The sequence below is a fragment of the Phalacrocorax carbo genome, chromosome 4 (assembly GCF_963921805.1).
Source record: "Phalacrocorax carbo chromosome 4, bPhaCar2.1, whole genome shotgun sequence".
NCBI lineage: Eukaryota > Metazoa > Chordata > Aves > Suliformes > Phalacrocoracidae > Phalacrocorax > Phalacrocorax carbo.
Window position 1 is genome coordinate 33,652,075 of NC_087516.1, and position 23,318 is coordinate 33,675,392.

The following is a 23,318-nucleotide window of genomic DNA, read 5'->3' on the forward strand; positions in this document are numbered from 1 at the left end:
CAAGCACATGTACGTTGTGGGCGCAGAACACCCATACTCAGACTTCATCTGTTTCAGACATGAAAGGAAAATTTTTCACAGTGAGGACAGTCACCATTGGAATAATCTCCCCAGGGAAGTGGTTGCCTCGGCCCCGTTGGACACCTTCAAGAGTCATCTGGACAGGGAGCTGGGCTATCTTGTTTAGACTCTGCTCTTCCTAGAAAGGTTGGACTAGATGATCCCTGAGGTCCCTTCCAGCCTGGGATTCTGTAAGAACGACCTCACAATGACGTAAGTCAGCTCAAGCTCAGCACTTGCAGGTGCATCCTATTGGTTCCTCTGAAGCTCTTTATGTCCAATTTGTTTATATGTTCCTAACCTGATCCTCCTCCACCAAAGATAAATCTTCCTTGTTCCAGACTTTCCTAGGCATCTCAGGAACCTGGGATTCCTGAAGACAAGAGTAAAACCCAAAGCAGAAAAGGCATGGAGTACCTTGGCCTTTTCTACATCCTTTGTCACTAGGTGTCCTGCCTCCAAGTCAGCAGTGGTCTCACATTTTCTCTAACGTTTCTTTGCTCCTAATGTCCCTGTAGAAGCTCTTCTTGTCCCTCACCAGATTCAACTCCAGACAGACTTTGGCTTTCTTAACCCAACACCTATGCACTTAAGATGGCATCACCTGTCCCTGCTTCCACCTCTCCTACACTTCCTTTCTATGTTTGAGTTTAGTCAGAAGCTTCTTGTTCATCAATGCAGGCTTCCTGCTACTTCATTTGATTTCCTGTGTGAGAATATGAACCATTCTTGAGCTTGGAGTAACCAGTCAGATATGATTAGAGAAAGTTCTTGGATGTCAGAGGTTATAGGTCATCCCCTAATTCATACGGGAAAAAGCCTCAAACACTCTGAATATGTTCCAAACCTGTTTTCCTCCGTCTCAAAGATCCTTCCTGCCTAGTTTCAATGGGCAAAGGCATTAAATGCTTTAAAAAAAATTTGAATTTGGAAAAAAAAGTGAGAGAACAGTGTGTTCCTGGAACACTCATCTGACTCCAGAAGCCAAAAATACAAGTGGATAAAAAAACAGATCAAATATAACAGTTTGTGATACTGCATTTCTTCTGACGAACCTATTCGAAGAACAACGGGTTTAAATGGGTTGGGGAGAGCAGAAGCCTGGAAGGAGAACTGTTGTCACTGAAAAAAGAGGTGCATGTCTAGACAGCTGGAACTGTGCCTGCGCATTTATTTTTGCAAAAGCAATTAAAGCTGTCCACTTTGGAAACAGATTCAGATGTCAGGCTCTGCAGTTTACAAGTAACACATAAGAAATTACTTTTTTCATAATCTCTACAGTTCACCATTTAAATCACTCCTTAGTGGAAACTAAGCCTAATTTTGCCAAGGAACCTGAATGATGCACAGATGTCTCTCCAGCTGTAACCAACTCTCAACAGACAGATCACATGGATCAGACCAAGGGTTCTCACGCAGAATAAAGCATAATCTTAGTTGCATGCTCATCGGTGGCTTTTAAGAAAAGCTTTTCTTACACGAAGAACACTAAAGAGTAGGATTCCTTAAAGTCAAATTCCCCAATAGAATTTTAGGCTGGGCTTAAGCAAACTCAGCCTGGTCCTGCAGACTGCGTGCTGGGCCACAAGATACACACCTATCGTGCATCTTTGGGTTTAGCTTCTTCCAAAAGGAGTCCAGGCTCTGACAGGTTCATGATGGGAAGCAAACCAAAGCATGGCACAGCATGTGGGATGCTCAGCAGTCGCTTCAAAAGCGCATCCCAATCTGAACTAAAACTTTTACTGTAGACACACATTGATAAGCCTCTAAAAACTTCCTTTGATCCACAACTAAAAAGTTACTTCGAAACAAAGACCCATCAAAGTTCTTTGAAGAGTCATTCCCTTCAAAAACTAACTACAGATAGCTGTATCAGTATGCTTTAGGCAAAGCTACTAAACTTTAAAGCAAATGCATCAAACTTCAGAGTTCCTTCATTCCATGCGTATGCAAATTTTCCACATAAGCCTACAGTTGAAGTGTGAAAAGACACAGATCGATGCCACAGTAAGAATCCATCCCATTTTCCCGTTAGATAGTCCCTATCTTATTAAAGCCAAAGATGACCAAAGTTAAAACAAGTCACCATCACCTAATGCATAATGGTATTAAAATAAATTACTAAGGGATTTGGGTGCCTCAGCAGTAAATTGTAATCACCGCTCTTGCAACTCAGGTCAGTAGGAATGAAGTGACTGGAGACACATGAACAGAATCCTGCTCTGAAAGTAGAATCCATCAGGAAGCAGTGAGTTAGATCATTTTTCAAGCACACTGAAGAGAACTAGCATGCCTAAACTAAACAGAATCCAGAATTGAACTGACTAAATATGCACATTCCAGGAAAAATTCTGCAACAAAACCACCAGTCTGTTGTTATGTAAGAAAACATTTCTTAGGCCTTTATTTACAAAAGCTTTAAAAACAACTACCCTCTGTTATGCAAATTATTTGTTGTTTAAAAAGGACCACCCAGTTACATCATCGTAACTCAATGAAAAAAACGGTGTTTGATTTTTAAGTACAAGGTAAAACAGAATAATCTGGCGAACATTTGGAGATTTCTCTGCTATTGATTTCCATGTCGAACACGCACACACATACGTGTGCGCACGCACAGGCACCCAATGTCGCACATTCCATCATTTCAGGCTAGTATTTAGCTATTCAATACCAAAAATCCTTCCTGCACAACTGCTCTGTACACATGCTATGCAGAGTTAAGAACGTACTTTAGGGTCCTTTAAAACAATATATCTAAAATATATTGCTAAGATATACTCAAAAATAAACTAGCATTACACTCCTCAGGTAACTTTATTAGCTATAAGTTATTTATATTTTGTTGTTTTACAACAATTATCTGCAACATCTGTCTTTGTAGCAACTACAAAAAAAGCACGATTTAATTGCCCTTCTAATTCAATAATTCAATTAAATAGTATTTTTTCAGATCTTTGGGTTTTATCTTCAACTAAACTGACTTTCAAAAATCATCAAATCAAGTACATAATAAATATGACTTCATAAAAAATATTTGAGGTGTACATTAATAGAATAAAAGCTAAGGAGTTAATCAAGGGAAGCGTGCCATTTCAAAACTCCTACTATTCCAATATCCTTCAACTCTCAGCTTAATGGCAACAATGCTAAAGTCATAGCTGTTCTTCTCCTGAAGGGTGTAAAGCTGTTTTTTCAAGCTTCTTTCCCCCATCACAGAGCGGATTTAAAGCAGCAGGCCAACCAGCAGTTGATGTGTGCAGGATGTGTTTGAAGGTGACTGAACCCTAGTGAAATAACAGTAGTTACTATGATTTCAGTAGTTCATTTTGCTTGAACAAACAGGTTATGCAGTAAATAAGTCATGTTCTGTAGGTTGAGGTACCGAGGAAATACAGCGTGAAGCTGCTGAACTTGGCAGATGATTGTTTTCTAGCTGGGGGCGAAAGAAAAAAAACAAAACAAAACTTCAAATAAAACAGAGGATCTGAGTCAGAGTCGCTCTCTAAAGTGCAAATTTGATGGTCCACAATCTTGAATAGCTAAAACGCCTGCATACTGGAAGGAACAGACATGAATCGGGAAGTTAGTTAATGTGCCAGTTAATTTGGAGGAGGGAGGGGAAAGAGACAAAGAACTAGAAAATCAATACAGGTAAGTTTACCAGCCTGTTCATTATGATTTAACTTTCCCCTTCTCTCTGCCACACCGATCCTATACATGCTTCTTTACAAATGGGCTTCTTTACAAGGCCAAAATGTAACCCAGAAAATTTTACATGTCAATATTAAGATCCAAATCTGTGATAGGAACAGTCAAGTTTAGTACATAGAAAGGCAGAAAAGAGTGTGCTGAGAAAGTGGGGAAAAAAAGCCTTATTGTCCAAGGGGTTCAACCAGATAAAACCTATATACAAGCACATGGAGGTCAAAAAGATGGCCTTTCATTTCATGTCATGACTGTTTGTTGGCTTCTTCTTCATATGCATTTCCTGTGCCATTTTGTACATAAGATGACCCCGAACCAAGGCCGTATAAGTGGCCACAATATTTGGCATCATCAATGTGATCTTCAAAGAACATCTAAAGAGTTGAGAGAGAGACACAAATTATTGCCAAAGAAAAGGCTCAGTTTAAATAGAACTATAGAAAGGTTTTAAAACGTTACTTTCTTTTTAGCATAAGATATCAAATCCCAAGGTACAAAAGATGATATAATTAACATAACACACTTAATCTCAATACATTATCAAAATGTGCTGACATGATTCTTTACAGTAAATCTGTCAAATAATACAATCAGCCTACCCTGTGCACCTTTCCTGATGAAATGGCCAAATGCAATGCTTTGATAGTTTTGTATTACCTATTATCACTCACTTTTCTGCAAGTGCAGAGATATTTCCCCAACTGATTTCTGTGGAGTTTCTCACAACAGCCATATGCTTAGCACCCATCATCAGTGCCCATCCTCCACCTATTCCTCAGTGGGGGGGTTTCATCATACTCTGTCTTGAAATGAAGGTATGTCCTAATTTATATCAGGGTAGGGGTGTGTGTGTGGAAGACTGAGCACAAAACCCACTCTGAAGTTCAGAGAAATGCAGAAATATGCATTTCGAGCTAGCTCCTCACAGAGGGGAACTTCATTTAAAAAGGAACAGCAAACAAAGTAATTTTTGTACTAAGACTGCATTTACAACTTGCAAGTCTTAATTGCAAATAGAACCTTTCAGTGGAAGACATGAAAACCCATGATATCCTGATATTCTACCTTTCAGACTTGGGTTTTCAGGCAAAACCACAAACTACACCACCCACCCTTCCTCCTCCTCCTCCTCCCGCCCCCCCCCCCCCCCCCCCCAAAAAAAAGAAAAAAGACTATACACAAATACAAGAATTCTTCACCCTAGAAAGTTCACAGCAACCCTGGACATGCCAGTGGTTGACATTTTTAGTCATCTCAACATCAGAAATCTAAGGCAGCCAGAAGCATGCAGGAGCAAGGTGGACACAATACACAATCTGAATGCAGAGGACTACATATACCACACAGGCTGACAACTTTTCCCTTTAAGCTTTGCTCTTAGCAGCACAGTCTGCATGGAAAGCTCTGTACTACAGGAATTGAAGACCTCAATTAAAAGTTTTAAAGCCCTAGCAGTTCTTAAAGAAATAAACAGCTAGGAAAACCCCTGTTCTAGTATATCTACTGTTGTAATATCAGTATTTAAGTATTTCTGACGGGGAGATCAATAACTTTTTTGGCTAGGACTCAAAATCCCAGCAAGTTGCAACTCCTTCACAAACATTAGTAACACAGTAGTAACACATTTAATAATTTTGTACTTCTAAAAGCAGAGTCAAATGAATATTTTTTTACTCAGAAATATACTGTTAAACAATGAACTCTACTGAAAAGGCTTTAAAAATACAGATTAAATATATTTCTCTGCTGATTACTGTGTCCTTCCTTAGAAATGTATTTCCAAATAATCTCTAAAAATACCAAAAAAATATAAACAATCCTTTGTTGGCTTAATTAAGCAAACACGTTGCACGAAAAAACCTCGAAGATTTCTACTTCTCCTAGTAAGAGCTTTTGGTAAACAAATTCAAGAAGCTACTTTGCCATGTAACACAAACTGCATCTCATTATAGAAACAATCATGGGTTTTAACCTTTTCCTCTAGAAAACTAACTTGAAAGGCAGTATCTTAGGCTTGATTATCATACACTTCCTCTTTCCCTTTATTTGCTTTGGATTTTGTTTCAAATTCAAGAGTGGAAGATTAACAATACCAGGCAGACAGCAGTTAGCAGCACTAGGCTTGGACCATACCAGACACACAATTCTCTATTGAATCTGTAGCCCATGACCTGCCTGACAACTGCAAGTGTTCCAGCGGAGGTAGATTAGCAAGTTAGCAGGTAGATTAGGAGGTTATGATGAGCCAACCAGCTTAAATCACAGCATTTATTTTTCACCTGCCATCTCACCAGTGTTTGTCAGAAACTCATGGTCCTTTACCCAAGAGGCTAGATTACAGAAGCATACAATACTTAACCTTATTAAAAGATGAGATTTGCTATTGCCATCTGTTTTGACATGGCAAATGACAGTGAATTGCTGGCAGAATGCCATGTTCAGGTGGACTGGCATTTGGCCAATGCAATTGTTTTCCAGAAGAGGCCCCTTCAACATTTGCTTGTTCTGCTAATGCAAAATATCCCAACATCTTCCCATTGTACACAAACAAGCAGCAAGGATATGTGAAGCCTGCAAGACCTGATTTTCCTCACTGCAAACCTTGAATTAATTGACTGAGGTAGAATCTTTTAGAACCTGAGTTAGTCTGTGCTCTACTCAATCACAAGGAACAAATGCATGGACATACTCCACAGCAGCCTGAAAGTCATCATTTAATATACCTGTAGCCTGCAAGTTTAGCTAGAACTGGCCAGTCCAGACAGTCCTTCGCCCTGCCCCCCCCAAGCAGCAGTGCACACCAGCTGCATATTACACCGAGCAGAAGCTCCAAAAAAAAAGTGGCTTGAGTGAGGTCACCCAGAACCAAGTCTGGCTCCAAGCAGCTCATGACTCGCTGCAGCGGCCACCTTAAAAAAGGTACTGTGCAAAACAGGGAAAGAAGGGGGGAAAAAAAAAGAAAATCCACAAAAAAAATCCAAAAGCTGGGCACAGGCTGGAAACAGGATGTAATACTCACAGCAGCTAAGCAGGGAATCAATGGGGCTGGTGACTACTCTGGGGAAGACACAGGTGGTCTTATTTTTGTCAAGAAAGGAATCATCCCTGAAGCCCCTCAGAAACCTCCTTAAAATACAGCACACTTATCAGAATCAGTAATTCCATCTGACTATCACAGCATGTTACTATCATGGAGATAAAACCAATGCATCCACCTACTTCTCTCATTTTGAAAAAGGCCATTCCTGTGAGTAAAGAATCAGATCCTGCCTGATGCTGCGGTCCTATCCTTTCCAGCTCTAACTGCTCAGCCACTTCTTGTAATCCACCCTGAAAAAGAAAACATTTTTGTTAACTGATTAAAAAAATTAAATCAGAAAACTGAGTAACTATATTTAGGGAAAATCTGTTACACAAGTCACACAACCTCAGGTATATTTTAACATTTGCACAGCAGCTGAAACTGTCATTATACTAGATAAATACACACCTGGAGAATCAAACTTTTGGTATCAATAGCATCATTAGAATTCTGTGTCAGTATTGATTAAATAAAGCAGTATCTGTAACCAACAAAACTATTACTCCTTCGTGTTCCAGCTTCTCCAGTAACCAGATGTCATTACTTAACAAAACAGTTCCTTCAAGATGTTGAAAGGACTGGCAATGCTGAAGGACAAAATCAGGTGTTCCCGTACTACTCCTATTTGAATGAAAGTTTAAAAGGTAAAAACACAGTTCTACAAACACAAGAATTCAACTGCTTACAGTGAGGTGCCATATGCCTCCATGTGTTAAAGTATCTAGGCTTCCTTTGAAGAAGACCTTTTTCTTTCCACTTACCTTTCAACAATTAAGTTGAGGGTTTTTCCACTTCCCTTCACAAAAACTGAGAGTATCCTTAAGTATCTAGAACACCACAGGGAGTCCAGGAAAAGGTTACACAGCAGGCATTTAGAAACCATGTGGTAAAGTGAAAAATGGAAGAAAGTGCCCACACCATCTCTACAGGACATTCTACCCCTCTTTAAAGTTTGTTTCATTAGCTGCCATAAGAGGACAGGGTAAAAAACATGCAAAAAAAAAATAATCCATCACCTTCCAACTAGTTTTCTAAGATACTAAAATCCAATGGTATAGCCAGCTTTTCTTTTAGAGATGCATACTTAAGAGTCACACGTGTAATGATACCTACTTCTTAAAAAGTATATAAACATATCACATACAAAAAAAGAACAATTTAAAACAGTAATTGTCTGCTCTGCTTTGAATGTTGATACCTAGCTTAAAAGGACAGACTGTGAAGCTGTAGACATCACTCCAAAGCTGCAAATCCATCTCCTCTTAAAGGTAAAACTCCTCCAGTTTTGAAGCAAATAAATTTTTTTTTTGAAGCTCTATAAGCTTATGTGAAAAGCTATCCCTGTAAGTGCAGAGTGACTAAGTAAACCTCTTTTTAGTGCCCCCCCAAACAGTAACAACCACTATGTGCAGAAGCAAACCAGTGAGAAGGCGGTTTGGTTTTGCGTAGATAACAGAGATCAGCTTGAAGGACAGACATATTATACTGTAGCTACAGTATTTTCATTCTGTAAGCTACACTGTGAGCACATAAATTTTGTACATCAATTCGGTTTTTTAACCATTAAGCCACAAAGCCAGTGAAATGGACTAAAGCACATGCACATTCTTTAACATCTAGAAGGATCAAAAAAACCCAAAGACAAAATCCTTAGTGCTGCCATAAGCTTTGCAGGCAAAAATGTGCCGAGGCAATGCTTTTCGAGAAAGACTGCCTAGTATCTGAGTTCACCCTTCCTCACACTCTTAACCTCTTTCAAGTACAGGAAGGGAAGCAATAAGTGGCAAAAGCATAACAGTCAAAATTGAAACTCAGAGCAATAAAAATAGTCTGACCTGAAAATCAGATCAAACATTAAGATTCAGAGGAATTTTCATATGGCAACAGGTTTCTGTTTTGTTTAAAAAGATGGAAGCTTCAGTAATAACATACCCAAGTAACACGAAAACCTAGTACTGATATGGCTAGTTTTATCCTAGCTTGAGAGCAGGAATATAGTTTACAGAAGTTTAAGATAAGATTAAGTCTATACACAATACAGTTAAGCACTGAAGCTAGCTTGTTTTCTTTCTGTGCAACATAAACATCCAACATCTGAGCACTGCAAACACGCTCAGTTATTTAACTTATGCTCCCAAGAACAGCTGAGGGTTGGTGGGCAGGGAGAAAAATGCACATCTCTGATAAAAGTATGTTCTCCGCCTTGTAACTCCAATAATGAGCTGTTACGAGTTAGCAACTGCAGTTCGGCCCATACCCTTTTCAAGGCACCATTTTTCTGCTCTTAAACCCTCTACTTCCTCAAGCTGCAAATTAGCAGTGCCTTATCATCAGATTCTGCTAGATGTAAGATTATCTACTCTAGCTTCAAATAACTTAAGTAAAAACACTCAAGAATAAAATTCAGTAATATTTACACAGCAGCTGTGAGCTCTGGAATGCAGACTTAGTGATTCAAAGTTTACAGTAACAGCAGCCTACAGAAGAACACTTTGAAACTAATATACCTATTTGTACATATATCACACACCACTTTTGCGTGGAACTTCTTGGTCTATAACTGTAACAACTACAGAATAAAATTTGGCTGACACTAAAAATTAGTAGGCTATTGAGATTCTTTCAGGCAAGACTTCTGCACCTCAAATAAGAATGTTTCAGTCTTGGAAGAGAATTACAAATTCTTCCCAAATTTTCAGAGCATCAGTCTTTCAAGAAAAAGGGCACAGAATGATTTACATAAGCATACGACCACAGTCAACAGCAAATCCAGTTCAAACTCTCATTTCATAGCACTGGTAGCAGAGATCATTGTTCTGTACAAACCCCCATAAAGCAAGTTTTAACAACATCTATAAATCTACATTACTTAAGAGTTGCTGTTACTATCAAAAGGTTTGGAATCATCTACATAGAAAGATTGTTAGAGAACAGGCAAGAGTTTAACCTATCCTATATTAACATCAAGTTAACTCCCAATCTGTGTATCAGTAAAGTACATTCGAGTCCATTTAAGTTAGAGTAACATACTGTAAATTCAGAGACTACTGAATTCCACAATAGCATCAAACAGCTTCCCAATCCTGAGGCATATTTGTCTTCTCAATGCCAACAATTCTTTTTTGGATGTGTGGGGGCAGGGAGGGGGGACCTACAGCAAGTCAGTGACCTTCATATGAAAAACTTAGACAAGTCAATAAAGGACAACTGCACAGCAGTTCAGTTCACTGCAGTTTAATAGAGATTGTAAGTGACAGACATTAGGAAACAGTGCATGCATTTTTAAAGTCACAACACTGAATATTTAGCAATTTGTTTCAGACAGCTTGCTCAGTACAGTACAAGTCCACCATCATTTCACTGCTGGTAAATATGGCGTGGTAAGGTAGACCACATCCCTTCCCCTGCTGTCATTACCAGTATGCAGGTTAGGTGACAGGATCAATATTTACTGCAGGAAAGCTGGCGCACATTCAGCTCTGAAAAAAACCCACCCTTGTTCCTAAGGTTTGCTGAAGTAAGACCAGTGAAGATCTTTCTTCTCTTCCAAAAAAATGTTAGTGTCTCTAAACAAATGGAGTTTACACACAACTATGTTGTAATGAAATGACAGGAAATACAATCCCCTCCTCCCCAAACCCACTGGGAATGTCGTGTCTGGAATGGTGACATGGTACATCATTCTGTCACCTTTCCTACGTCACTAAAGTTGGATTATAGATTCTGTTCTTGGTAAGTGTGTCGTCACCACTAAGACATCAGATGCTTTATTTTGCTTCACCAGCAGTAAGAAAGTGAGGGTGCTTGTTTGGGGTTCACCCATGTCCCTCCTTTAAGACTCCTGAAGTTTATGAACATTTCATCTTTTTCTTATTGCCTCTATGGAGAAAAACTGTTTCTAAGATGTTCTCTAATACTCAGCCATTTGCCCAGCCAATTATACCAAGAAAAACTCTAGATGAACACAGGTAGGTATACTTTTCTAACTAGTTGGAAGGGAGGTCTCCATTTTCAACATTAATTTGATTATCAAAAGGATTTACCGACTTTACTTCCCACATAAATAGGGTATTACTCAGAAGCGACACACTCTTAGTTTATCTCAGAAACAGAGGACTCTGAACCCCACACAGGTCACTAGTTCAGCACGACGAAGTGGCAAGCCATCCCTTAGTTAGGATTTGGTTGTACTAGAGTCAGTGTTCTTTTTTTCCTGAAGGTTCTCATTAAGAAAGCCTAGCGAATCGAGTTGCTTTCCATAAAAGCAGCAAGTCATTAATTGCCTCAGAAGAGTGATGCACCTCGTTCCAGCAGCAGTCCAGACTCTTACAGTTCTTTGGCAAGTAAAGCTGTTAACAATCACTGTAGCATCTTTCTTTCACTTGCTGTCTTCCCCTTCACATACTTAGTTCCAGTTTCCATTCATTCTCCAGTCCAATAAAGTATCCAAATTTTATGCCCGATAGAGTAAGCCAATTAGTAACCCCGCTGGCCTGACATGAGAGACTAGTTTCTAGTACTGCATTTTTTTCTAGAAGTCACATGTTGTCCCTGAACATATGCTGTTGTTTATCTTTCCTTATGGGGCCATCTGAAACATTCTTCGCTCCATTCCTCTTCCCAAGATACTTCCACAGCATCATCGTTGCAATTACCTTTGCTAAGACAACTGCAGTCTGTTAGAGGACTGCAAAATGAGGAAATAAGAGTATATGAAACCGATCAATTCTTACGGCTCAAGAAGAGAAGGATCAATTCCAAACATGGGTTTATCACCTGTCAACAAAGACTAGGCACCATAAATACAGTATCAACATGCTATTTTTAACTGGTAAGCAGTTATTAAAAAACAAAAAAATCAATGTGTGCTCCTGCCTGCCTCTATCACTAACCTTTAATATTACATATATAACGTTTGAGACAAAAAGGCTGTTTAATGAGTATAATCAAAGCAAAACCAGAAAATACAAATACAGAAAATAAGTATTTTTTAGCAGAAAGTACTCCCTCTCCAAAATGAAAGTTTCTTCTGAGCCATTAACAGATTGCTTACCTTCAGATTTTTGCAACTCTTCATGAGATATTTTACATCATAGATGACAGGGAAAAACAATCGCAGTATCTCAAAGAAGTCCAGCTCTTCTTCAGGTAAATTAGAGTTTGTCAGGATTTTGATTAGATAGCCAAAGTCGTATCCACTGCAAATTAATAACAACAACATAAGCAAGTAACTTAGAAGCGTCCTTCTCACTTCCAGCATCAAAACTTTATTAAACATCAACAGGACATTTTGCTTAATTTCAATGCAATTAAGACTGACTCTTAGAAAAGACTAAGCCTCAGCATAAGTGTCCCCATTGCAGTTTTCAGGGAAAGCATTTTAATTTAATCTCAATGACGCCAAGTGAAGAAGCAAAAAAAGATCTGCCTAGGAGAACTTCTCCAAAACCTGAAACAAGGTAGTACTGCTGGGGCTTCATCTGATAACAAGAACTTACACCAAAAAGACTCCTAAGTTGGTTCCTTTCACACAGACCGGAGTTTCTCACTACAAACTGAATCAGATAGAGATACTTCTAGAGTTCTTGAAATCCAAAGGATTCATGAGTTTCCAACCACAAGAGCCAACACACGTTTATGCCTGGATGCAAGCTTCACCCTCAGCTATGAAGAACAGCAGATTGTCTCTCAACTTTCGTAATTAAATCAGCACACAGAAAACTGAAAAATCTAGTATTTTGCAAACTATTACTCCTTTTGGAGCCAAGGACAGAGTAAGTTGGAACATTTTTTGTGTGCTCATGTAAGTCACCAGGAGGCAGCAAGATAACTGAGCACTACAGGTTTGGTAGAAGAAACTGAGGAATTCTATACAGCGTGTGTATATGGAGAGAAGAGTTTGCGAAGACTTCCTTTTCAGTAGCTTGACTGAAGAAAGAGGACACAGGAATAAGGTGTGGGAGTAAAAGGGGAAATTGTGTACTTTTGCACAGTGTTATGAGAGGAAACAGAAGGTTTAAAGCACAGGGAAGACAGATGCCAGGTATTAAGCAGGACTGAACACCAAAACAAAAAGCAGCGACAACTATTTATCCTTTTCCCTAGTAAGGCAGAGGTTACAAGCCAGATTATTCATGATCCAATCTGTTCTGATCCCTTTTATTTCCAGGATTCCTTATGCACATATACACTGAATGAGATGCAGGACCGATAACGTTATCTTATTAGGTTTGCATTGAACCAAATCGGTTCCTAGATTTTATTGAGATGCAATTGTAAAAATGCCTGTACTAACAAAGAGGATGAAAATACACAGCAGGGCGGCCTCTACTGAAGGCTGCATTGTTTTTGCTGCTTAAGGAACCTTAAGAGTGTATAGCTAAGGGACAATTCAAGTGAATGCATGGCCACCACAAGCTTCAAATTCCCAGTTTAAGACTTTGTGTTCATTCTTGGTTATATAAGGTTCACACTCAAACCCAAGATTTTTGCAACTTGGTAAACCTTGACTGAGATCTTTAACAGTGAGATGAGCAGCGCAGAAGACAAATCAGTTAAGAGCACCATACTACCAATCCTGCGGATATTTAGCACCCAGAAAGGCTGGGACATCTGATGCAGGCTCAAGGCTTTAGCTTGGAAACTCAACGTAAAGAGGATCACTTTGTGTACCTTTTGTATACAATGGGATTCTCTACATCATCTTTATCTTACAAATTTCTAGGCAGAGGGTTGAAAATCTTGAACATACTTGGAATGAATAGACTGTTTGCTAAGTCCATTAATACAAGATATACAAAAGGTTTGGACTATTACAGCTCTCCCATGGGGGTTTCTAGTGCTCTAAACAGGAATTTCATGTTGAATGAATCCTGTACTGCATCTGGTGCTTTGAAGCTGTGCTGGCAGCACTCCAATCTCCACCGCAGCAGCCACTGGCCAGGGAGCAAAGGAGCCAAAGATAAAGAAGGATTTCAGCTGAGTCTTACAAAGTAAAAACCTGTAGTATACTTGGCAAAACAGTGGCTTGGAAACTTGATTTTATTAGATCACTTATGAGGGGAAAAAGGAAAAAAAAAAGTGGTAGGGAAGCCTGTATTAGCATAAAGCCCTCTATAGAAAAAGAAAAATAAAAGCCACGTTAGCAAAAAAGACTGTTCAGGATTAAGGAGATTTACTCCTCTAGAGATTAGAGAGTTTATTAACTCACTGAATTCCTGACATCTGTCATCCCTGTGGTTCAAATGTAACATTCAGATTAAAACTTTTGAAATAAAGAAAACAGTATTTGTGCTTCTCTTAAGAAAAAAGGTTTTGACTCCCCTCCTATTCCAAAAAGGTATTTATGTACATGACTGAATTACTAGAAAACAGACACTCAAACACTTCCAATTTCTATTAAGAAAGAATTACTGTAAGAAAATTCAAGATTCGTTGACTATTCATATTGTAAGGAAGCAGGCTATCAGAATTCTGCAGTTTCTAAGAAGATTTTTTGTTTGTTTTTTTTTTTTCTCCCCTGGACATTGTAGCAGATTGTTTCATTCTAGGATCCTTATGCAGAGAAAGGGAACAGAAGATCTGAACAGTGGATTTAACAGGCATGCTTACTCTTCCATTGCATGACAGCATTCAGTCATGGATCCTAAGCAAGGGTTAGTTTTAGTCAGCTCAACCAAATGATGTTTCACATGCCTTAAGTTCCAGCTGCTTGCACTTAGTCCCATTGTGCTCATAACAATCATCACCAACCACACTTTACGAATCACAATGCAGTATCAAAGCATTTACATAATCTTTGTAGTATACTCTTCAGGGGTAGAATGCTCCAGTCATCCAAGCTTACACAGACATAAGACCTGTCACTCCAATTCAAGACTAAGATATATCTAGTTCAAAAATTTTTGAGTGGCCACTGATGAATGCTAACACAAGGGTAAAAGAAAGTCCACAGTGAGCAATTATGTAATTACCTGCTCATTAAAGAACTTTTCTTCTAATCCTCTAACAGGCAATTAGTGGTTGGTTTATACCCTAAAGCACATAGGCTTCCTTTCCTTAAAAAGCTTTCACCATTTCTAATATAATCACCTAAACTTACTTAGTGCTGCTAGCCACAATCCCTGGAGGTATACAGCAACATAAGCACTCCTATAGCCACTTTTTTTTTCTTCTTCTTTCACTGAACATGGACAGCTGTATGGAACAAGACCATGGAAAAGACCAAACATGCCTGTATTTCTTTCCCTTACTATCCAGAAAGAATTCAGATAGCCAATTAATGAATTCCACTCAAACAGCAATAGTCTCTGACATAAATCAAAACCTGACAGAGTGAGAAAGCTTTACTTAATTTTATAACTGGCTAATAGAAATGAGCCAACATATTAAACTTTACTCAAATCAGTTAGACACAAATGATTATTGAAATACAATAGCTTGGAACTTCCCAGCTTCCCCAAAACATGTGGGTTAAGAGACATGTTTGCACAGAGCCTCCAAAGGCGGATTGAGGAGGCTGCACACAGGTGGACACTCAAAGCTTCAGCAGATCAGTCAGTTGAACATCCACAAAACCAGCATTTGAGCTGTTCTGGTTTATAACTTGTTAGACTGCCAAGCACTCACAGCTCTCTTGACTGTGACAAGAACCAGAAATTCAGGGCTTCCCCCTCCTCTCTCATTGACTCAAATACATTTTAACACACAAAAGATTTCATGGAGTCACTTATGAAGTTGCAATATACAAGAATCAGTGACAGTGCAAATGTTTCTTCACTCATGCCTGGCAGAACTGCAGGTCCACGCAGATTTCCCAATAGGTCAGGATGCCAAGGCAGCTACGTCAAGTGCAGAGAGAAAAAGCACACAAAGAAAGCTATTTGAGAAGCTAAGAACTTAGAAATAAACTACATAAGAGTTCAAGGAAATCAAAGACTGGGAAATGAAACAAAACCAAAACATAACCTCACACTTTAGGTGTGTGAGGAGAAAGGAGTAATTCCCCTCTGCCCACTTCCTAAGAGACTCATACATAAATTTTAAGGGCTAGTAGTAATTAAAGCCTTTTAAGGAAAAACAAGCAATAGCACAGTTAGCAACTATCAAGCACAGCTTCTTCAGTAGTCAAAGAACTACTCCATGGAAAGCCTACATGAAACAAATTTTCAACTGAGTTGTCCCGCTGTTTAAGTTTCCACGGACAGAACATGATCACAATCAACCGAAGATATATTTAGAAACACCTGTTTACTATTCTTCGTGGCACTCTATGCGACCTATGCTCATGTATAGCTTTGTGCAGTCTTAGCTTCTTCAGAACTTAACCCACTACTCTGGGGTTTTGTGCTCAAGATAATATTGACACACTCCGTCAAGCACAAAAGCCTTCAAACACTCTCCAACTTCAAATAGAGTTGTGGATAATCAGTGTTTGACAAACATTTGCTGGAACAGCAATCCTCTTAAGAGGATTTCTAAAGACATTTTCAGTGAAGTCCACAACAGAAACTCATTTTAGCACAGATAAATCTAGACATTAAAATGTCTCCAAAAGCCCTTCATAAGCTGTACTAGTAAAAGTGGCATCATTGCACCTAGCTTGCACTACACTTCAACCAGCGTATTAGACAGGAATCACACACAATCACTGTAATTATGCTTTAAAAAAAAATCCCTAGTGTAGAAATGGCTCAGGTATTCTTTTGCTAGGATAGCTTACACTGGCCCTTAAAGTTATTTATTAGGCAATATTGGAAAAAAAACAATTTTGTGGCTGTAGCTGCTTCTACATGGCAGTATCTGTTGGTGTACCAGTTACATACATAACATGTCCCCCCGCCCTACTCCCAAACCATCCAAGTTATTTTCCTGTAGTCAAGTGTAAATCACAAATATGCACATAAGAGCCCATAATAAGGGGTTTAAGAAGCTGAAAGAAACTTGAGTCACTAATTCGGCCTTTGTAGTTATTTTGACACAGTTTGCACATTCCTGTTCCAGTATTTTTCCCCAAGCTGCTACCCTAGTAGCACGATAGCAAGAGTAAGACTATTTTGGAGTCACATTGTGAGTCAAGAGAGCTGCAAATGGAAGATGTAGGCAGATTAGGTGACATAGGTTCTCAAAGAGGATCCTGCTTTTTTTTTTTGTTCATTGTCTTGTCTTCCCCCCCGCTTTGCAAAGTCAGTCTAACACTTGCTTTCTACAAAGCAAGTCAAAATGATGACTTCTGCAACAGGCTGCTATGTGTACCTTTTTACTACTATTTCACATTCCTTGCTGAAACAATCATATTTTTCAGTTTGTTAATAACAAAAACTTCCCTAATTCCATGTGACTATCTCTCTGCCAGCTCACGCTGCAAGATTTAATACTTAAGGATGAAGAATTTGGGTTTTTTTCTAATTTTGCCATGTATGTATTACCACCCACCAATGTAGAGCATGTATGATAAACGAGAACTTGGCTTTAAGAAAACTACTAATCTCAACTAGAATATTTACTCTACCTTTGTTAACTTGCTTAGCAGCCAGCACTTAAGGTGTCAACTTGAGGTCATTATAGAGCAGTAAGCTTTTAAAGCCACTGTTGCTTACAAAAAATGCAAATTATCTCTGGCATGCAGTTGACTATACAATGAGTACTGTGTAACTTTTAAAGTGTTAAATGGTATTAACACAATAAGATTTTGTATCTTGACAGATTCATAGAGATTTAGCATTTGCATTTTTCTTTCTACTTGGAAGATGAGTTCCTGTGATGGAATAAGTAGTAAAATATATTCATTACTGCAGCTAGAATTAAGGCATATCAGGGCTCTCCTTCCAAGCTGAGTAGTTTTCAGCTGCCCAGATTACCAGGAGATTTAAAACACATTTACAAGTGTTTTATAGAGCTCTTCACGGATAATTCTGCAGTCTCCCTCATGAGATAAACAATATTTGTTCAAGAATTGCTTAGGAATAGTTTGCCTTTATCATTGCTACTATTATTACTCGCGTTTGTGATATTAAAAGAAACAATGCCACCTGCTGGCTTAGGAGTTTCATGTTTTTCTGGTTTACAGTTTTCTGGTTAGAGTGTAAACACCAAAAATAAAGCTCCAGTACCATCCTGCACATTCTATTCTTTTAATATAGAGCAGTGCTATAGGTATTGCAGCAGAAATAGTCTTCTAAGTCCCACCAGCCCAGATGTGTGCTATATACATATCAGATGTATACCACTTAACACACCAGATGTGAAGTCCAAGCTCTAGAGTTCAGTAATCGATACTGAAACCTCAAATACTTAACAAGCAGGATTTACCTATGAAAGGAAAGCCACTTGACTCCTTCACACAGTACAACTCCTGATGTCATAAGCAGTTCTGCAAAGTACTGTGTCTCAATTCCTTCTTCCTCATGCTTTTTAAACTGGATACCAGATGTCGTCAACAGTTCAATAGAGTCCTGGGCATACATATCTTCTCTAAAAACAGAGAGAGCAAGAGTAAGTTTTCAAGACCTACAAACCTCAGCGATTATAAACCTGATAACATTTCTTTTTTCCTATTCATTCCACAGACTTTGCTAGCGTAGAGCTGGAGCAACTTGACTTTGCTCCGTGTTTATTACAAAACCAACTATTTTTCATAGCTTTTTTTAACCTTCACTAGCGTTTCACCATTCCCTGCACCTCCATTCTTGCCTCCTTCACAAAAACCTACTTCCTGCTCCTCTTCCGATTCTCTAGAACTTCCTTTTTGCAAATATACAGAGGAAAGTGAATGTATGAATACAGATATTTTACGAAGTAAGATCCATTACTTGAACTGTGCAAATTAAATGTCACAGTTGAAGCACTAACATGTTACATTATAGAACTAGGAACAGTAAACTCCAGATCGCAGTGCTGTATTAGTTCTGTGGATAATATTTCCCACACGTGTCTTGTGATTTGAGCTTACATAAACATTTAGATCCATGTTCATCAAAACTTCCTTCTTGCTACACCTGGAAATCAAGTACCTGCTCCATCTAAGCCAATCCTTAAAATTCAGGTAGCCTAACGTTTTCTTTCTGACTGACCAACTCCAACTTTAATAGCCATATTTTGGACCTAAAATTTAAAAGGATGGGAAAAAAAAATTCCTCTATGCCTTATTCAATCCCCTCTTATCCCTGTATTTATTCCCTTTACCAATAACATTTCTGTATAGTCTTAAGGATTTTGTGATGAATGGATGACTTTTGTTTTTCCTAAAGTTTAATCTATATCATTGTAACAAAGACGCGAATGGTTAACTGCAGGTGGGGGGGGAAGCAAATGTGGCTCTGCTTAAATGATATTCATATTACTGTCCACAACAAACTATTCTACAAATCTCTTCGGTGTAGAGTTTTCAATTTAAATTAAATAAGCCAACTAAAACACAAAAAAAGACAACGAATATATCAAGCTTGACTATTAGATTCACTCTTAGACTTATATTCCTTATTCCTAATAGCAAGTCATCATTCATCAGAACATACAGAAACAAAACATTCTCAGGATGTGTTATATCTTTTTTCCTCCCTCCCTCACAGCTGCTCATTAGCTCTCCAGCTTTAAGGCATCAGCTTTCCAACACCTGTCCATCTCTGTAACACATTAAAGAATCCATCCAAATCAAACATGCCTATTTTACAAAAAGAAGTTTTAATTCTAGTTTGCTGCTCTGCACTAATCAGGTGCAGAGTTAGTTTAGAGAAATATTTATGCCTTTTAAAAGCACACTATAACAAGACCTGGCTGGAACCACACACCAAAAAAATTACCTTCTAGAAACGGCCAACAGCTGTTTTGCTTTAGGAACAGAACACTTGGCACAGCGCCACTTCCCAAAAGGAAGTTTAGAAACAGACAAAAATAAGTAATTTCTCCACCCATGTAAAAAAAATATTCATGTTCCATGCAGCACTTAACTAGCTTATCTTTTTGTATGAAATCCCCCCAGTGAACTCCAGTAACAAGCTAGTTAGGTGACTACCTATATCTTGCCTTACTGAGCTGTCTTATCTATGCAGCAACTGGCACAAATGGATGGAAAACTACTTTGGCTTTCAGTTGCTTAAGTAGACCTTTGAAGATCAGAAAATAAAACAGCACAGGTTCTTCTTCCCAGATCATGGTTTGGAAGTTATCAGTTAATTCCTCCTCTTTCTCCCATACTTAGCAGGATTAGTATATTCTTCTATTAAGGCAATGAATAACTTCCATCCAGCATTTATATGGTCAGGTAGGTTTAGAGATACCAAAATATCAAAACCACACTTCCTTTTCTTTCAAGAGGTGCTTCAAACAAAAAATGAGTGTGTCATTCCTCAGACCAGACCAATTTGTGACAAGCCACAGCACTGCTTGTTGAGAAAAGCAGAAAGATCAAGAGAGACAGCAGCAGTTTTTTTTCTTTGTAAGAACCCTGATTACTTTGAAAACAAGTCTTTTTATCTGCAGGAAAAAAAAGGTCTGTTCTCTAAACTGCCTTTGTAGGCTGCAGCTTTAACTCACATGTATCAAGCTGCCCAGTGATCAGCTTGTAATGCAACTGCCAAAAAACCCCAAGCCTTCAACTCCTTTAAGTTTGAGAATTGTTTGCACTGATACTCAACTCAGGCCGTACGAAAGCCTATCAGGCCAATTATGCTTACTTCAGGAAAAAATTCCAGATATTAGTAACCTTGTAGACTACCTGCTAAAGATATAGTTAGGAGCCCAAGAAGTGTCTCATCCCACAGAAAAAGCTAGGTTCATACTTAAAGGTTTATCACTGATAAAAATCATATCCTGATATAAAGTTCACAACGCTATTCCAACAGATAGTAAAAATCAGCTTGTTTTTTTAACCAACACTTTAAACAAAGTAATACAGAACAAAAACCTCCCCAGGAGTTACGCTGCAGAATCAATACTCCCTTTCAACCTATTACAGAAGAAACACAAAATACAGTAGCTTAATAAAATAGGTTGCTTTGAAAACACAAGAGAAGCTGCTGCAGTATTAAAAAGTTGACAGTATTTTACCTAGAACATTATCTAGAACAAGTTGTGAATCTTAACAAGAATAACATTATTTTCAAGAGGAGAGAGCACACACACTCTAGAACTTGCTGGTAACATTTCTCATACTTCTTTTTTGGTCACTTTGGTAACTTTACATATTTTTCTTCACATGTTGGTATTTTCCATTTAAAAATATGCTATGAAACAACACATGACTTCTATAACAACTAGTAAGAGTTAAACTAAGTTAAGGTAGAAGCACTCTGAAATGCCAAATATGAAAATGCAGAGCTAACTCTTGCACTAAGTATAAACGCTGCTTCTTAAAACTTTTGTTGAAGCTGCTTTGCGTTTTGGACCAAGTCACCAATGGTAAGACAGACTGCACAAAAATGAGGGAAGAAAACAGGTGATTGGCAAGGAAAAGTTTTCCTCACATAAAGCATCTATGGTATTCCAATCGTATAGATAAAAGGAGTTGCTATAGCTTTCACAACATCGAAGACATTTTCAGTAAGTCAGAAACATACATTCAACAGCACAGATGTTTAACACTTACGTTAAATTAAATTTAAAGTTAAATTGCCAAGTTGAAGTTCCTGGAGGGTATTCTCCTTGCTCATTCATAAATGTCAGTCCTAGTTGAATTATTTTTAGCAAGTCTACATTGCAGCGTAATAGCTGGTACTGATAGTCTGCATTGCTTCTGAACTCTCCAATAGGCCTTGCGACTACTCCTGGGAATTCTGTATCCTGTAAAAACAGAATTAAAAGTTCAACAAAAGACACCCATAAAAATATGCATTGCTCATTTTTAGTAAAATGTATTTCAAGCACCTAACAGTTTCATAGCTGAAGAGTACTGTGTGTAAATTTAGCTTTTAAAGAGGTAATAGGTTTGGATCCTAATGTTCACATAGCGTTAATTCAACATTAAGAATCTATTAATCTTTCAGTGAAAACAGATGAACAAATTTATAGTTTTAATTTACTAACATCAAACGAAGTCATCAGGTTTTTGTCACTGCAATTTGCTAGATAAACATCAAGTGCCCACTTACCATAGCTACATAGTTATACTTTCGTATAACTTGACGAATTTTCTTCATCTCTTCATCCAAGTTACAAGCCCAAACTTCACAGATTCTTTGGCTATGGTCTACGGTAGCTGCTGGCATAGTGGGGGGCTTTTAGAGACCATACATCAAAAGTTACACTTGACTGAGGATCAGTTTCATAAAGGAGACTTTAATTATTTTTTCTTTTTAACCTGAGAGACAAAGCATAAGTTTTTATTCTTCATTTATCTGAAAAAATGATTGAAGACCAGCATCAAACTTTATTCTTCAGAATTTCATAACAGAAGCACAACACAGCCACTGAAACCACGTGAGTTTCAGCTCTGTGAGTTCAGATTACTACCTGAAACTAAACCCCTACGATTTTGTCAGTAACTGGCAGAAAAGCCAGGCGAAGAGGCATGGGGCACTCGTTCGACAGACAGCAGAGATACCTGAGCCCACAAGCGTTATGACCCCACGGGTTAGAAGAGCACACTCCCATGGATCCCACGGCTGCACGCAACGCGAAACCAAGCAGCAAAGTGACGACCAGCGTTAGGCCAGGCCCGGGGGCCGGCCGCCAGCCGCCCAAGTGGGCAGCCTCCGACCTCCCTCGGCGCGGGAAGTCCCTGCAGCTCGTTCAGGCCGCGCTAAACGCGGGAGCGGCGCGAAGGGGCGGGATCACGGTCCGACGGACCCGGACCCGGCCTCCGGGCGCCTCCTTAGAGGCACAGGGCCTTAAGAGCGCCCCGAGGGGCCGCCGGCCCCCCCTTGGGTGCAGTCGGGAACGGGCCGTTCCGCCCTACCCCTAACCCCCCTTCCCGTCCCGTCACGGGCAGAGGCTCCGCTCCCACCTCCGCCGCCCACCCTCAGCAGGCCGCCACGGCCGCCGGTCGGGCCGCCGGGCCCGAGGCCGGACCGAGGAGAGGGGGACACCGGGCCGCTCCCGGGTCCCTCCCCCCGCCCACCTCCCGCCGCCGCGCCCCCGCCCAGTCGTTCACTCACGCCCTGGGGTGGGCCGGGCCGGGCCGGGCCGCGGCGGGTCTGGCGAGGCCCCGCGGCGGCCCCCGGGACGCCCCAGAGCCGCCAGTCGTCGCGAGAAACGTCGGAAACGCTACCCCCGCCGCCCCGCCGCACAAAGCCATTACATCATCGCCGCGCGCCGCGGCCTTTCCCCTCTCACCTCTGACCGGCGGCGGGGGCGCCAATCACCAGCCGCGCCGCCGCCCCTCCCCCCCCTTGGCGCGCGCCACTCTTTCCCTCTATCCCGCGCACGGCTAACGTCACGGGTGCTGCGTCACCGCCGCGCGCCTGTGATACCATGTCCGCGACGCCGTGGGGACGCTGGGGCGGGGCGGAGGGGAGGGGATCGAGAGGGC

At 39.8% G+C, this 23,318-nt stretch overlaps 1 protein-coding gene across 4 annotated transcripts; it reads right to left on the bottom strand.

Moving 5' to 3' along the window:
• Positions 1 to 2,432: 2,432 nt before the first annotated feature.
• Positions 2,433 to 23,217, bottom strand: CNOT7 (CCR4-NOT transcription complex subunit 7). Of its 4 annotated transcripts, none has more exons than XM_064449506.1 (7): positions 23,123 to 23,217; positions 21,940 to 22,148; positions 21,438 to 21,631; positions 18,164 to 18,325; positions 11,907 to 12,051; positions 6,991 to 7,101; positions 2,433 to 4,145 (listed from the first exon to the last, which is right to left on the bottom strand). In XM_064449506.1, exons 2-7 carry the CDS (start codon positions 22,054 to 22,056, stop codon positions 4,017 to 4,019), a joined length of 858 nt encoding a protein of 285 aa, XP_064305576.1. In that variant the 5' UTR covers positions 22,057 to 22,148; positions 23,123 to 23,217; the 3' UTR covers positions 2,433 to 4,016. The 4 variants fall into 4 exon arrangements, with proteins under 4 accessions (XP_064305576.1, XP_064305575.1, XP_064305577.1 ...); XM_064449505.1 differs by lacking the exon at positions 23,123 to 23,217 and adding an exon at positions 22,945 to 23,107; XM_064449507.1 differs by lacking the exon at positions 23,123 to 23,217 and adding an exon at positions 22,794 to 22,879.
• Positions 23,218 to 23,318: the final 101 nt, after the last annotated feature.